A 15,293-nucleotide genomic window follows, 5' to 3' on the forward strand; every position below is an offset into this window, starting at 1 on the left:
GCAGCGGTGGCGCGGCCTCATGGCGGCTCGGCCCAGGCCCGGCCCGGTGCTGTCACTGTTCCCGGTGCTGTTCGCGCTGCTCGTGGTGGCTGCCACCGCTTCCCCGAGCCCCGCCAAGCCCCGCGTTTACCTGAGCAGCTGGGCCGTGCGGGTGGCGGCGGGGCTGAGGGACGCCCGGGCCCTGGCCCGCCGGCACGGGCTGCTCTGTCTAGGCCAGGTGCGGCCTGGGCGGGGGAAGGCGGGCCCAGCCCACCTCGTGTGCCCCGGGTCCGACCTTTTTGCTCGTACCCGCCCTGTGTCGCCATTGTTTGTCCCCTTCACTCGTCCAGTGGGCAGGGACACCTTCCACTAGACCAGGTTGCTCCAAGCCCCGTCCAACGCGGCCTCGAACATTTCCTGGGAATCTGGGAATCTGTGCCAGTGTTCCCCCACCCTCACAGCACTCTGCTTCTGAACATGCAGGGGTGAGCGAGGGACCCCCAAGGGAACACACCCCCATGTCAGGGCTCCATTCTGTCTCCAAGTGACACTTTCTGCTTGTCCTGCACTACAGCTCACATCAAATTCACCCTTCCGACTTCCACAGCCTGCGTGGGGCTGGCACTGGTGTCCCCTAGAAAGACTCACAGCAGCTCTTTGTGCCCGCAGGTGATGGAGGGAGAGCCCTATTATCACTTCAGACACCGCGGCACCAGGCAGAGAGCCCTGAGCAGGCACTGGGGGTGGCACATGCGGCTCACCAGGGACCCCCAGGTAGGCAGGAGGGCACAGGGAGCTGTGGGACAGCTGTGGGCAGGCGCTGCCTGGCACCCACAGAGCTGCTCCTCGCCCAGGTCCTGTGGTTTGAGCAGCAGACGGTGAAGAGGCGCTCGAAGAGAGGCACCAGCGTGGTGCCCACGGACCCCTGGTTCCCCAAGCAGTGGTACATGGTGAGACCAGGCTGCTTCCCCTTCTAATCCTCACCCAAATCACAGGATGGAAGGGACCACAGTGGGCCATCTGGTGCCACCTCCCTGCTCCAGCAGGGCCAGCCCAGAGTACGTGGCACAGGATTGTGTCTGGATAGTTCTGGGATATCCCCAGGAGGGAGACTGCACAGCCTCTCTGCTCTCTGTTCAGGGCTCGGGCACTGCAGAGCAGAGAAGTTCTTCCTCCTGTCCAGGTGGATTTCCCTGGGATCAGTCCCTGCCTGTTCCTCAGAGCCCTCCCTGCACACAGGGACACCCAGGGCTGAGGGCCCCTCTCGAGGCTGAACAGCCCCAGCTCCCTCAGCCTCTCCTTGTCAGGGAGATGCTCCAATCCCTTCCTCAACTTTGTCACTCTCCACGTCCTGAGGAGCCCAGAGCCGGGCACAGCAGCCCAGATGTGCCTCCCAGGGCTGAGCAGAGGGGCAGGATCCCTCCCTGACCTGCTGGCAATGCTCTTCCCAGTGCCTCCCCAATGGATAAACCAGGCTAATGCTGGCAGTGATGAGGCAGCAGAAGTCCTCGAAGGTCACCTCGGGCTGCCGATCGAAGTTAATCTGTTTTCCAGAACAACGACATCCATCCCGACCTGAACATCCTCACGGCTTGGAGCAGAGGCTACACAGGGCTGGGGGTGGTTCTGACTGTCCTGGATGATGGGCTGGAGAAGGATCATCCCGACCTGGCTGCCAACTACGTAACTATGGGGGGGTGTCCAGGAACCAGCTCCTTCAGGGTGGGTGGGCAGGATCCGAGGGAGGGTGGGAATCAACGCCTTCACCCCAGCCCCGGGACTGTGTGGTGGGAGCTCAGCCTCTCCAGGGCTGGATCCAAGGTTTGGAGTCTCCCGCAGTGAAATCTCACCCTGAGGAAACGTTAGAACTTGTGCACGTGCTGGAGCCCCCCAAATAGGTGTAATTACAGCAAGCTGCAAAGCCAGTAAAGCTGGTAAACCCTTCCTGTGCTCCACAGGGAAGGAAAGGCAAATCCTGGGTGTTTATGACACCACCATTCCTGTGGGTTGTGGTTCCTCTCTCCTGGCTGCGTGGCCAGCGAGGGTCACCCTCAGGTGACTTGCCACGCTGGGTTGTGTCAGGGGAAACAGCAAAGTTGTGCTGCTTTCGGCCCTTTTTGCAGAAGCTCAGAGTCACTGAGGTTGGAAAAGAGCTCTGGGATCACCGAGTCCCAGCTGTGCCCGATGCCCACCTTGTTCTGAGTGCCACCTCCAGGAATTCCTTGGGCACCTCTAGGGATGGGGACTCCAAACCTCCCTGGGCAGCCCCTTTGCAACCCCTGAGCACCCTTTCCATGAGGAAATTCCCACTGATGTCCCACCTGGCACAGCTTGGGGCTGTTCCCTCTAATCCTGTTGTTCCCTGGGAGCAGAGCCCAACCCTCCCCTGCTGTCCCCTCCTGTCAGGGATTTGTGGAGATTGGGAATGTCCCCCCTGAGCCTCCTTTTCTCCAGGCTGAGCCCCTTCCCCAGCTCCCCCAGCCCCTCCTGCTGCTCCTTTCCCTCTCAGGACTCGATTTAGCTCCAGCTCCCAGTGCAGTTGGGCACGAAGGGGCCCCGCTGTCCCCCCTGGGGCTGGCAGGCGGGGCCCTCGGTGGTGCCAGCACCGGGCTCAGTGCCAGGCGCCTGTGCCAAGCTGTCACAGCCCTGCCCGGGCCCTTTGGCTCATGCCGGTGCCTCACTGTGTAACAGGACCCGCTGGCAAGTTACGACTTCAACAGCAACGACCCCGATCCCCAGCCCCGATACGGAGACGGGGACAAGAACTGGTGGGTTCTGCCCAGCTCCCCGCACTGGGGGGGTTCATCTCCTGGGGGAGCCAAGGCTGTCCCAGGCCCCCACACCCCTCACAGGGTCACTGTGTCCCCCCACCAGGCACGGGACACGCTGCGCAGGGGAAGTGGCAGCTGTGGCCAACAACAGAATCTGCGGTGCAGGCGTCGCCTACAATGCCAAAATCGGAGGTGAGACTTTGCTCCCGTGGGAGGGAAGCTGGAAATCAGCTCCAGCACCCCTGGGGGAAACACGGGAGCCCAGCTGGGGCTGCTCTGGGGGGTTCAGGGTGCTGCAGTGTTATCCCACATCAGTCTTGGTGCTCCCCAGGGGTTTAATGCTCACCCCAACACCCAGCAGGGCCAGCTCAGGCTCCGCTGTGGAAGTGAGGGTGGCAAAGGCGCTTAAAAGCTGGGAGCACTCCCTGGGCTTAATTACAAAAGGCTTAACGAGGAGCTTTGGGAACCAGCTCATGGCAGCAGCACAGGCCCCTGGGGGCCTGATCTCCTTAGGGCAGGGTCATGTGAAAACTGCTCGAGGCTGTGGGGGGCCAGGGGGGCCTGGCAAGGTGCCCCCAGGCCCTTCCCTTGGTGTGGCACGTGGGTGGCTCCCGTCCCCTCGGAGCCACCGCGGCCTCTCCCGGGTGCTGCCGCCTCTCGGCCACGGCTGCTCCCGGTGCCGGCCCTCAGGCGTGCGGATGCTGGACGGTTCCATCATGGACATAGTGGAGGCTCAGGCCCTGAGCCTGCAGCCCCAGTACATCCACATCTACAGCGCCAGCTGGGGCCCCGAGGACGATGGCCGGACAGTGGACGGGCCGGGCGTCCTGGCTGCGGCCGCTTTCCAGAGAGGGGTCAGCCAAGTAAGCCCAGCCCTGGCCTCGGGGATCACAGGGACACCAGGACACCCTGCTCACCCCCCCTCTGCTCTTCAACAGGGACGGGGTGGGCTTGGCTCCATCTTCATCTGGGCCTCGGGCAACGGTGGCACCAACTATGACAACTGCAACTGCAATGGGTACACCAACAGCATCTACACGGTGTCGGTGGGCAGCGTCCTGGGGGACGGGCACCGGCCCCGCTACAGCGAGAGCTGCCCCGCCATCCTCACCACCACCTACAGCAGCAGGACCACCAGCAAGGTGCAGATTGTGAGTGTCCCAACAGCCCTGCCAGAGCAGCAGCTCCGGGGCAGACACATCCCAGCACGGGCTGGGCTCGTCCCAGCTCTCCTTAACTTGGGTAATAAAGTGTCTGTGTAGAGCCCAAGAAGCCCAAAGGAACCTGAAAGGAGCATTTCCTGAAGGTACCCAGCTCCTGGCAGCTTTCTTGGGAACAGTGCTGAGACCCTTCTGTCCCCCCAGGTGACCACTGACCTGCACCACCGCTGCACGGACAAACACACCGGCACCTCCGCCTCAGCCCCGCTGGCCGCAGGGATGGTGGCCCTGGCACTGGAGGCCAAGTAGGTGGCACTGAGACACAGGGACCGTCCCCAGGGAGAGCTGGTGCCTCACCAGGGATGAGGAAGGGGGGGGGACAGCAGGGAGGTTGGGGGTGCAGAGCTGTGGTCTTCCCCCAGGGCCAGGGGAGAGCAGGAGGAGAGTTGTCCTCTGGAGGCCTTTTTGCTCCTATTTTGGCACTGAAGGTCATGGGGGGACCAGCTTGGGCTCAGACAGTTGCTCTACCCGCCCCAGAGAAGCCAAATCTCACCCTTAAAAACCATGCCAGACCTCTGTCCCCACCTCCTCCTTGCTTGCAGCCCAGCCCTGACCTGGCGTGACCTGCAGCACCTCATCATCAGGGCCTCCAAACCCGCTCACCTGCAGGCAGAGGACTGGGCTGAGAACGGCGTCGGGCGCAGGGGTGAGTGCAGAGCTCAGCCCCTCAAACACCTTGCAGCAGCCCTCCATGCCCTGGTGGCACTGAGGGGCTCACAGGTCCCTCTCTTGGGTGGCACCTGTGTCCCAGTGAGCCACTACTACGGCTACGGGCTGCTGGACGCGGGGCTGCTGGTGCAGGCGGCCACGACATGGGCAGGGACTCGGCCTCAGGAGAAGTGTTCAGTCCAGGCCGTTCAGGTCCCCAGGTAAGGGACAGGGACCCCAGGTCAGGACTTGCTGTGCCCACTACAGGCACAGGGAACCAAAAAGTGATCTGTGCTGCACAGCGTCTTGGAGGCCACAGAGGAGGGCAGGATGCCCATGGCATGGCCTCACCTCCAGCTTGTCCCCGACAGGGACATCGGCTCCAGGCTCACCATCTCCACGGATGCCTCCTCCTGCTCCCAGAGCATCCGCTCCCTGGAGCACGTCCAGGTCCAGCTGTCCCTGAGCTACAGCCGCAGGGGGGACCTGGTGGTGGCTCTGAGCAGCCCCATGGGGACCACGTCCACTCTGGTGACCGTGCGGTAAGGACGGGGCCAGGAGATTCCCAAAAAGGGGCTCACTGTGCCCAAAACTCCTCTGGACCCCTGCCACGTGGGAGTGCCCGCTCAGAGCAAGAACAGGGTGACCTTTCAGGTCACATCCTGCCCCTCCAGCCCCCTGGGCTGGCACTCCCAGCTCTGCTCTCCTCCTCCAGCCCCTATGACACCAGCCAGGAGGGCTACAAGGACTGGACCTTCATGTCCACACACTTCTGGGACGAGAATCCCAAGGGGATCTGGACGCTCCGGCTGGAGAACAGGGGTGATGACCGTAACACAGGTGGGTGCCCCATGGGGGTGAACCCCATTTTTACTGGGGTCACCCTGTGCCTGGTCATTCTTCCTTCCCCCACTTGGATGAGCAATTTGTTGGCTTCTCCCTCCTGGCCGTGAGCCCTCCTTTTCCACAGGACCCTGTGCTGGCTCTGAGGGTGTTCCTGGCCAGCACAGGGCCGGGAGCAGGACACAACCCCAAAGCTTCCAGCCCCATATCCCTCACCTGGCAGACCCCTGTCCCTTCCTGTCCCCAGGCCAGCTGAGCAGCTTCATCCTGCACCTGCATGGCACGGATGAGGACATGCCAGCCCGGCGCTCCGCAGCCACTGCCACGGACGAGTGCCTCAGGAGGGACGAGCTGGGAGACTGTGAGGGTGAGCGAGGCTTTGGGGGGGGGACAGTGACAACGCTCTGGTCCCCAGGGTCTCACCCCAGCCTCTCTCCACAGACTGTGGCAGCTCCCTGTACACCCACCAGGGCTCCTGCCTGTCCTACTGCCCCCCACGCTACTACGGCCGGGCCCGGAGTGCCACCCCCAGGGACACCACCCGTGTCTGTGCCCGCTGCCACCCCTCCTGCTACACCTGCCAGGGCGCCTCGGCGAAAAACTGCACATCCTGTCCCTCCGGCCGCACCTTCCAGGACATCACACACACCTGCCCCCACCCCGCTCAGGGCTCCCCCAAGCCGGTGGGGATGCGCAGGGACCTCGTGGTTGTCACTGTCCTGGCCTGCAGCAGCCTGGTGCTGGCAGGGGTGCTGTACCCCACGTACCGCATGGTCCTTCGCACTGGCAAGGGAGCTTTGTGCTGTCCCCAGGCCAGGAGGGCAGAGTGACACCAGCCTGGGCTGCACGGACAGCCCGGCACTGAGCTGGGATCGTGCCTGGCTTCCCAAATAAACCGGTTGTTGCCTTTCCAGTCGCTCTCTCCGAAGGGTGATTTCCCTTTCCAGCAGCGCCTGAGATGGTCCCACCCCGTGTCCAGCTGTGCCCCTCCCACAGCCCCTGGGCACAGAGACATTCCCAGAGGGGCCGGGAGCTGCACAGAGGGACGGGATGTGACGTGTCCCCAAAAAGCTGCACCCGTGTGGCCACGACAGGAGCTCGGCCACAAGCCCGTGTGGCTTCCAGCAGAGCGGGAGCAGCAGAGACCAACCCAGACCCCCTCCAAAGTCCCCAGTTCCTGTTCACCAGCAGCTTCAGGCCTTAAAAAAAGGGGTCCCAGGGTGGCTGCACCCCCGGTCACTCTGTGTCCCACGAGCACTGGCAGAGGCACAGTGGCAGCTGCGCCCCGGCACGTGGCACCCGTGGCACCGGGCAGGGATGGGACAGGGAGAGATGCCAGCTGGGGCCCTCCCGGGGGCACCGGCCCTGTGCCAGGACACTGGACTGCCCTGGGACACGGGGGGAGGTGGTTTGTGTCCCCCCCGCCCCGGATATGCCATCCCCAGCACAGTGTGTTTGCTCAGCTGAAGGGTTTTGGGAATTAAGGCAGAGAGCCAGAGCTTTCTCCAAGCTTATAATGACCCGTGAAAAACCTTGGCTGGACCTTACAGAGCAGGGACAGGAGGGAGCCAGGATGGAGCCTCGTCTCCAAAGGCAGGGGCTCTCCTTAGAGGGACCCCCAGCCCCCAAGGATGAGCTGGGATCCCTGCAAACACCACGGGAGAGTCCTGGGACAACCATCCAGCCCAGTTCCATGGGATGAGATGCTGGATGCACCTGAGCTCAACTTCCCCACGGCCTCTCTGGGCAGTTTTCCCCATCCTGCTCCTCCAGGCTGGCCTAATCATCAGTGGGCAGCTGGCAGGGCTGGAAGTGCCGCTGGATCTCGGGGCGCACGTCCTCCTGCACGGGGAGAGATGGGGTAGGGGATGGCTGTACCCAGAGCTGCCGTCCCCTCCCTGTCCCCATGCCCACATCCTACCGCCTGGCCCAGCTGTGCCAGCACTGGGATGAGGCGCAGCAGCTCCTCATCCTGAGGGTCCCCAGACCACCGTGGCACCGAGATCCAGTTGGCAGCCTGGGGGGACAGGGAGAAGGTTGGATCCCGCACAGCCACGGAGCTCCCAGGGATTGGGACACATAAATTCCCCCCCCCCGGAGCCATACCTGGGCAGGGAAACCCTGCATGGTGTGGTCCAGGGCCACCGTCTTTGCCAGGTCCCTGCCCAGGCAGGTCAGGTCTTTCCAGTAGCAGCCCTGGGAGCAGACACAGTCTGACTGGGAGAGGCAGTGCCTGGGGGGAGAGACAGAGCCATGGGGACCCCGCCCTGTCACACAGGGGGTCCCCAGCAGGGCACCACCAGCACCATCACCTGATCAGCTTCTTCTTGGGGTCCAGCACCTCCAGGAGCTTCTTGGCGTAGTCCTGCTTCGCAGTGGTGTAGATGAAGATCTGGCAGAGAGAGGGTGAAGGTCCCTGCATGGCTGCCCAGGTCCCCCCCAACCCCCAGGCAGTGTCACCCCACAGACCCCAGGGGCTCCAGGTACCTCGTAGGTCTTGGAAAGGCTCTCCAAGAACTCCTGCACATGTGGACGCAGCTTCACGTGGACCTGGGAGGAAACAGCCTCTTGGAAAACCCCTAGCAACCCTCATCCTGGCACCAAGGTGAGCCCCAAGGGGGGTTCAGTGCCCTCAGCAGGATCCCTCAGCCACCCTCACCACTGGGATTTTAGGGCCCCTTCCCCTTCAGCTACAAGCGACATTGGCACAGAGGCCCCATGGGATGGCAGTGAAGAGCCACATCATCCACTGCCCCAAACCACAGCTCCCCAGCACCCCCCAGACCCACTGTCCCCACCCCAAGGCACCCACCTTGTAGGAACCTGCCTGGAAGTCCGTGGTGAAGGTGGCCGTGGCGTCGCGCTGCCCACGGGCGAGTAGAGAGGAGTAGAGCAGAGTCCCATCCTGTGGACAGGGACAGGGTCAGCCCCCAGCCCCAGGGGCTGCAGAGTCCCCCCAGACCCCCCCCCAGCTCACCAGCTCCAGGACCAGGGTGTGCTCCAACTTGCTCCGGATCTTCCGGGAACCACCCCTGCCAGGGGTCACGGTCCCAGGGATTGGCCTGGCAGGGGGGAAGGCAGAGGGTCAGCACTGCTGGGAGGCTGTTGGACCCCTCCCCTCCCCCCCAGACATACTGGGGGCTCTGGGGACCCCCCCCTCACACTCACAGGCTGGGGGCTGAGGGCACAGCAGGGTCCTGATGCTCAGCTTCGGGGAGCCCCGAGAAATAGGAGCCCCCGGGGCAGGGCAGGGATGCGGGGCTCGCAGGTTCTGTGGGGCAGAGGGGTCCTGTCAGCACAGCCAGGGCAGAGCCCTGCCCCAAGCAGGGATTTCCCGGGTAGGGACGCGCTCACCCCTTCCCCCGGAGCTGTGACACTCCTCGGGTCCCCGCCGGACCAGCCGCCCCTTCCCGGGGGTGGTGGGGGAGCAGGGGACCCGCGCCCACCCCTGCGGGACGTTCTCCCCCTGCTCCTCCTCTCTCTGCCGGCTCTTGGCCCGGCCGCGAGCCCCAGCCCCGGGGGTCGAGAGCCCCTGGTCCTCCCTGGAGGGTTTCTTCGTGCGTGGGGTGGCCCCCAAACCTGCCATGGCTGGGATTCTGTCTACTTGCCCCCCCCCCAGCAACCCCAAATTAACCGTAGGATGGGAGGGAGCGCTTTTATAGGGTGGAGGCACCTCTCCAGCCCCAATCACGCCGGAGCACTGGGAATCACTCAGACTTTACTGGGACCAGCTGGGGAGCCCAGAACTGAGCCCCAGCTGGTCCCAGGGCTCAGCTCTGGCCCCTGGCGGTGTCACCCGATGTGACAAGGACCCTCCTGGGCTGGCAGCTGCCACTCGGGGCACCCCAGGGCACCCACCCCTGAACCTCCATCGGGACCCCAGTTTGGCGACAGTCCCCAGCCACACGAGCTGGGAGGTCTCAGCCTCCCCTGGCACCAGCTCCAAACCCACCCCAAGGGAGCCCCGAGCGGGCGAAGCCCCCCAGGGTGCCCCAGTGCCCCCCGGCCACATCCTGTCCCCACAGGGGCCCCGCGGTGGCCCCCAGCAGCCCAAGGGTTGGGTTACGGGCGGAGGGGCTCTGTCAGAGGCGGGGGACACGCTCGGCTCCGCCGGAAGGGAGATAAGCGGGAGGTCCCCGACCCCGGCAGGCAGAGCCTGGCACGCGGCCATCGGGGACGGGGACACGCCACCGGATGGGAGCTGCTCCTGGGGCTCAGCGCGGGGACACGGAGGAGACCCCCCTGGCCATGGGGACACAGAGGGGACCCCCTGAAGCGGAGGGACACGGAGGAGACCCCCCTGCCCATGTCCTCCCCTCCCGAGGTGGGAGGACTCCCTGGGCCGTCGCCAGCCAGGAAGGGACACGCGGCCAGCGAGGGGATAAACAATTTATTTTCTGCAAAAATAATAAATTACCACCCCCCTCCACCCCCCGCTGCCGCGTGGACCCCAAGGACGGAGAGATGGATGGGGGTCCATGGAGGGGGGGCCACGGGAAGGGTTCGGTGCCCGGCAGCAGCACCCGGTTCGCCCTCGGGGTCCCGTCCTGGGGGCGGTGGCACCGGGGAGGGCTCAGGGTGGCCGGGGGTGGGGGCAGTGCCGGGCTGCCTCCCGCACCAGCCGGGCCTCGCGGGGCGTCCAGGGCCGGGCGTAGCCGTCGTCCTGCAGCAGGATGCGGTTCAGGGTGTGCTCGCGGTTCACGTGGCGACGCGCCATCAGCAGGTACTCGCCGCCCTCCCGCAGCGGGGGGCACCCGCAGGTGTTGGGCACCCACAGGTACTCCCGGGACACCAGCGGGAAGCGGCGCCGGTACGGCTCCTTCACCTCCACCTCGTAGCGCGTCTCCTGCCCCACCACGCGCCGCGCCAGGATCCGGCCGTGGAATACTGCGGAGGGTGAAGATCGGGCACCCTGAGCCCCTCCGGCAGCGCCCTGAGGCGCTTCTCATCACCAAGATCACCCTAAGCCCCTTCCCATCCCTGACATCACCCCTGGCATCATTCTGAGCCCCTTTCCATTGCCTCTGGCATCACCGTGAGCACGTTCCCGTCCCCAGCACCGCCCCTGGCATCACCCTGAGCCCCTTCCCGCTCCTGCCATTGTCCCTGGCTGTGTCCTCAACCCTGTCCAAGCCCCGGCATCCTCCCGAGCCCCTCCCGCCCCGGCGCTCACCGAAGTCGCTCTGGCAGAAGTGCCGGATGCGCTGGGAGCGTCCCTTGGGCGGGCGGCACCTCCCGCAGCGCCCTGCGGGGATAAAGCTGCAGCAATTTAGGGGGCACAGGGGACTCCTGACCCCCCAAACCCCCTCATGCAACTTTGGGAGGGGGGATTGCGGGTCCAGACCCCAGAGAGGGTCACAGCAGCTCCGGAGAGTCCTGGCGAGGGCTTTTAGGGCCCTTTTTAGGGTCCCCATCTCATTCCTCCCCCTGGGCAGCCCAGGATCATCCCAGCAGGGGTTTGGGGGGCTGTGGGGACCCCCGAGAAGGTACCTGTGGCAGCCCCGTCCTGGCTCCAGCCAGGGGGGCTTCTCAGTGGTGGCTCCGTGGCAAAAGCCCCGGGCTGTGGGGGCGGCGCGGGGGCCGGGGTGAGCGGGGGCTCCGGGGGCGGGGGGCTGCCGGCCCCCCGGGGCTGGGGCTGCCGCAGGGGGCTCGTGTCACTGCGGCCGAGCTGGGGGTGCCCGCGGGGCAGCCAGAACTGGTACTCGATGCCAGGGTTGGGCTCCTGCAGCAGCACCTGGGAGGGGGACACAGGCAGGGCTGAGGGGAGCAATGGGGGCCGGGGGTGGCTGTCCCGACCCCCGTGTCCCCCCTGCCCTCACCATCACGTGCAGGTCCTCGTGGGTGGGTCCGGGCGCCTCCAGGCTCTCGGTGCCGTCGGGGGCCCGGCTGTAGGTCAGGAGGGTGCCCGCGGCCTCGTAGGGCCCCGGCCAGGTGATGGCCCAGTCCCCGTTGAGGACGTAGCGCCCATCACTCGCCATCAGCGCTGCGGGAGGGAGCGGCTCTGGCAAACCCAGCCCCACACGGCCCCCGGGACCCCCGCCCGGGTCCCCACCGGAGGCCTCTCCCGGCGTGGGAGGGCAGAGTGGGCCGGGGAGCCGCGCTCGGGGCTCCGGGAATCTGTGTTCCTGTAGGATCTTGGCTTCGGGCCCGAGCCGTAGCCAAACCCTGGTGTGCAAACCCACCCCCGAGTCCCCAAATGCTGGCTGGGATGGGGGAAGCGGCTCCAGCTGCGTCAGGAAGGGGACGGGGGGATGGGGACGGAGATCCCTGTCCTGGTGCTGCAGTGGCCGGTCTGGCCCCGATCCAGCTCAGCCCTTCCCAAAACGCGCGGCCGCGGCCTCTGGAAAATTGCCCCGAGCGCTTGCGAGTTCACTGACCCCGCGATGCTCAAAACAGCATCCGAGGGAGGAGCGGCACGGCACGACATGGGACAAACATGGGACAACACGGCGTGACACGGCCACCCCTGCCCTGCCCTGCCCTAACACACAGCTGGCACCAGCCTGGGCCAGCTGGGATAGACTGGGATGGACTGGGATTGACTGGGAGGGGAGCAGTTCATGTCCTACCCAGGTAGTTGCGGCTCTTGTCCATCACCTTGATGTGGGTGGCCCCGGCCGGGATCTTGGTCACATTCACGTATCCCAAATATCCTGGGGGGTGGGGCAGAGTCAGGGAAGAGCCTGAGCAGGGTCTGAGGGGACACCACGGGGGACGGGGCGGAAGGGGACGGGCACAGAGGGGATCTGGGTCTGGGCATTAACCCAGCTGGGCCCCACGTGCTGGGACATCAGGGACACGTGGGCACAGGGACTCTGAGTGCCCCCAGTGTCCCTGAACACCCGTGGGGACACAAGAGATCCCCCACCCACCCCAGGAGTGACACCCTCTGCAACGAGGTAAATCCCCCCAAGTGATGGGGCTGTCCCTGCGTGTTGGGGACGGGGAGAGACTGGGGACAACGACTCTCTGGATGGGGGAGTCGGAGAAGGGATGGGACGATGAGGGACCCAGGTGATGCCTTGGGGACACGGACAGGAGGACAGGGGAGCCAAGAGCCAAAGCATTCACCCATGGAGGGGGCCGGGGCAATGGTTCATTCACCGGAGGAGGGGTCCGTGCCCTGGAACAGCCGGTGCACGAGGACGCACGAGCCGTGGCCGCTGCCGCAGTGGCCGCAGGTGTCAGGGCGAGCGCCCGAGCCCAGGATCCCATCACAGCCCACGCTCTGCGGGGAGCCCAGACACCCCCTCAGCGCTGGGGCTCGAGGCTGGGGGTCCCGAGGGTCCCGGGGGTCCCGGCCCCGTGTGCACCCACCAGGCAGCGCCCGCCGACGCACAGGTCCGGGGAGCCGGGGCTGCAGCGGGTGCCGTCCAGCACCCGGCCGAAGCTGTAGTAGAAGTTGTGCCCCTCGGCCAGGCAGTTGAGGTCGCAGAGGTTGGGGGCTGCCAGAGTAGGGTGGGAGGGGATTGGGGTGATGCCGGGGACAACCGTGGAGCCCCGGTGACGCCGTCACCACCCCGGGACTCACCTCCGTGGAAGGGCACCCAGCGGTAGCGGGCGGAGGTGCCCAGGACGGGCCGGTTGTCGTAGAGGGAGCACTGCATGGCCCGGAAGGGCACGGAGCCGCTGGGGCAGCCCTGCGGGAGCACCAGGATGGAGCCCAGGGGCCAGCACGGGGACCGGGGACAGCCACGTCGGTGCCGTGGCGCTCCCGGCGCTCACCTGGAGCTGGCAGAGCCGGTACTGCCGCGGGTCCCCCGTGCACGGCTGCTCCTCGCTGGTCCTGGGGTCACAGTGACAGCACGTGTCCCCCCCGTGTCCCCCACAGGGACCCCCCACCCCAGGGCCACGATGCCACCGAGCCAGCCCAGGGCTGGGAGGGACACGTCCCCACAGGGCAGCAGAAGAGGAGTGGGGACCTCCATGTCCCACAGGATCCCTCTGCACCCCAGGGTGGGGTCGCCAGGTTCTGGGTGGTGCCGAGGGCCCAGGGGGACGCGTGCGAGGTGGTGGCAGAGCGGTGCCGTGGGATTTGGGAGCCACGCGGGGGTTGGGAGCTGGCGAGGGCTCGGGGACATCCCGGGGGCGTCTGTGCTGCCCCGTGCCCCACTCACCGCAGGCACCTCCGGCTGCGCAGGGCGACGCCGTCCCCACACGAGCTGGAGCAGGAGCTCCAGGGTCCCCAGGACCCCCAGGTCCCCCGGGGCCGAGCAGGGGCTGGGGGCTCAGGGACTCTCGCTGGTGTCCCCAGGGCTGGGTCCTGCGTGAGAAAGGTGACGGTCAGCAATGGGGGTGGGGTGAAGCAGCCCGGCGGTGAAGCAACCCCTCACCTGTGCCCCCCAACCCCCTCACCTGTGCCCTCACCCCCCTCACCTGTGCCGTGCCCACCAGGCTGAGCCAGGCCAGCAGCAGCAGCCGCCACAGCCGCCGGCACCTGCGGAGCAGAGAGCCCTGAGCCCACTGTCCCCAGGGACAGGGGGGTGGCACTGGGGTGTCCCCCGGCCCAGCACCCCCGCCGAGGTGGGGCCACCGCCGAGCCCCCCGGGGACCCCAGCGAGGGGGAAGGGGGTGAGGTGGGGGCAGCCCAGAGCCAGCGCGAGGGTCCCCAGGGAGGGGATGTGGGGCCTGGTGCCACCGGCGGGGGCACGCGGGTGGGGGACACCGAATGGGTGATGCTGGGTGGGCGACCCCGGGTGGGCGACCCCGGGTGGGTGACGCCGTGTCCCCCACACGTGCCCGCGCTGCCCCGGGACGGGCGACGGCCCCGCCGCCCCCAGGGCCCCGCGGCGGGCGCCGGGCCGGGATCGCTGCCTGCCGGGGCAGGACCAGACCTGCACGCTGGGGCTCCGCGTCTCTCCCCGATCCGGATCCGGCCCCGCCGTGGGGCGAGCAGGGCGGGGGGCAGCGGGGGGCCCCCCACGGCCCAAAGCGCCCCATCCTGGAGCACCCTAAAGCGCCCATCTCGGGGATGTGGGAGGTGCCGGGGGGGGTCCGCGGGGCGCGGGGGGGGGCGGGTGGTGCGGGGGAGGTGCCGGGGTCCCATCCCCGTGTCGGGGAATCCCCCGGCAGAGCCGGTTCCGTCCCGCCACGCAGCTCCCGCGGGGACCGGGGGGTCGCGGGTGGCCACCGGCAGCCCCCGACACTGGGACACCCCCCAGTAGAACAGGGGAAGGGCCGGGGGGTCGCGGTGCCGCCGCTCCGGGGGGGTGTTGGGAGCATCCGAACCCCGTCGAGGCTCGGGTGATGCCGGCTGGGTGATGCCCAGACCCCGCCGGCAGCGCGGGGGGCACCGCGTGCCTCAGTTTCCCCGCAGGAGCTCCGGATGTCCGCGGGGCTGCGGGGCGGGGGGGTCCGCGAGGGTTAAAGCAGAAATCAGGAGCTTACCCAGCACCGTGGGGTCCCCCGTGGGGGTCCGAGCCGCCCCCGCGACCCCCCCCGGCCATGCCGCCCCTCGTCCGCGGCGTCCCGGCGGCTCAGTCCCGGCTCGGCGTCCCGGCGGCGGGGAGCGGGGGGGACCCGGGACGAGCGGGCATCGCCTGCGCAGCTCCGGGGGGGCCGGGCGAGGCTTCCCCCCCCACCCTCCCCGTTCGCCTCCCGTCCCTCCCCGCCGCGTTATTAATATCCAGCCCCAAAGGTGCGCCCAGCCCTCCCCGGCCGCCCGTTAACCCTTGGGGGCCCGGAGCTTCGGCGGTCGGGGGGGGGGGGGGAGGAAATGGTGGCGTTTCGGGGGGGGTGCAGGTGCTGCAAAACAACATCAGCGCCCCCCCCCGGGACCCCCCAGCCCCAGCTGCGGAAGGGAAGAGGCACCAGGACCTCCCCGCACGGCCGT

The 15,293-nt window shown here is 67.1% G+C and overlaps 3 protein-coding genes across 4 annotated transcripts; 1 reads left to right on the top strand and 2 right to left on the bottom strand.

Annotated features, from left to right (window-relative positions):
* Positions 1-19: 19 nt before the first annotated feature.
* PCSK4 (proprotein convertase subtilisin/kexin type 4) lies at positions 20-6,352 on the top strand (the record flags this gene model as incomplete). The annotated part of the gene is made up of 15 exons (XM_082297692.1): positions 20-217; positions 649-753; positions 834-929; positions 1,534-1,662; positions 2,671-2,747; positions 2,854-2,942; positions 3,441-3,613; positions 3,689-3,901; positions 4,115-4,215; positions 4,513-4,616; positions 4,722-4,839; positions 4,990-5,160; positions 5,334-5,458; positions 5,709-5,828; positions 5,903-6,352. The coding sequence occupies 15 exons, from the start codon at positions 20-22 to the stop codon at positions 6,289-6,291; spliced, it is 2,208 nt and encodes a 735-aa protein (XP_082153818.1). The 3' UTR covers positions 6,292-6,352.
* Positions 6,353-7,240: 888 nt separating this feature from the next.
* LOC309582512 (CTD small phosphatase-like protein 2-B) lies at positions 7,241-9,047 on the bottom strand (the record flags this gene model as incomplete). The annotated part of the gene is made up of 9 exons (XM_082297693.1): positions 7,241-7,303; positions 7,383-7,478; positions 7,568-7,694; positions 7,774-7,853; positions 7,949-8,011; positions 8,274-8,366; positions 8,439-8,523; positions 8,630-8,732; positions 8,816-9,047. The coding sequence occupies 9 exons, from the start codon at positions 9,045-9,047 to the stop codon at positions 7,241-7,243; spliced, it is 942 nt and encodes a 313-aa protein (XP_082153819.1).
* An 839-nt stretch (positions 9,048-9,886) lies between these two features.
* Positions 9,887-15,032, bottom strand: ADAMTSL5 (ADAMTS like 5). 2 transcript variants are annotated; one of them, XM_082297713.1, is made up of 12 exons: positions 14,849-15,032; positions 13,838-13,898; positions 13,579-13,724; positions 13,187-13,247; positions 12,993-13,101; positions 12,779-12,906; positions 12,566-12,689; positions 12,031-12,114; positions 11,281-11,444; positions 10,952-11,195; positions 10,635-10,706; positions 9,887-10,348 (listed from the first exon to the last, which is right to left on the bottom strand). In XM_082297713.1, exons 1-12 carry the CDS (start codon positions 14,905-14,907, stop codon positions 10,035-10,037), a joined length of 1,566 nt encoding a protein of 521 aa, XP_082153839.1. In that variant the 5' UTR covers positions 14,908-15,032; the 3' UTR covers positions 9,887-10,034. The 2 variants fall into 2 exon arrangements, with proteins under 2 accessions (XP_082153839.1, XP_082153840.1); XM_082297714.1 differs by having other exon boundaries at positions 10,149-10,348; positions 10,635-10,720.
* Positions 15,033-15,293: the final 261 nt, after the last annotated feature.

This window comes from Coloeus monedula, assembly GCF_965178545.1.
Source record: "Coloeus monedula genome assembly, chromosome: 27".
Classification (NCBI taxonomy): Eukaryota; Metazoa; Chordata; class Aves; order Passeriformes; family Corvidae; genus Coloeus; species Coloeus monedula.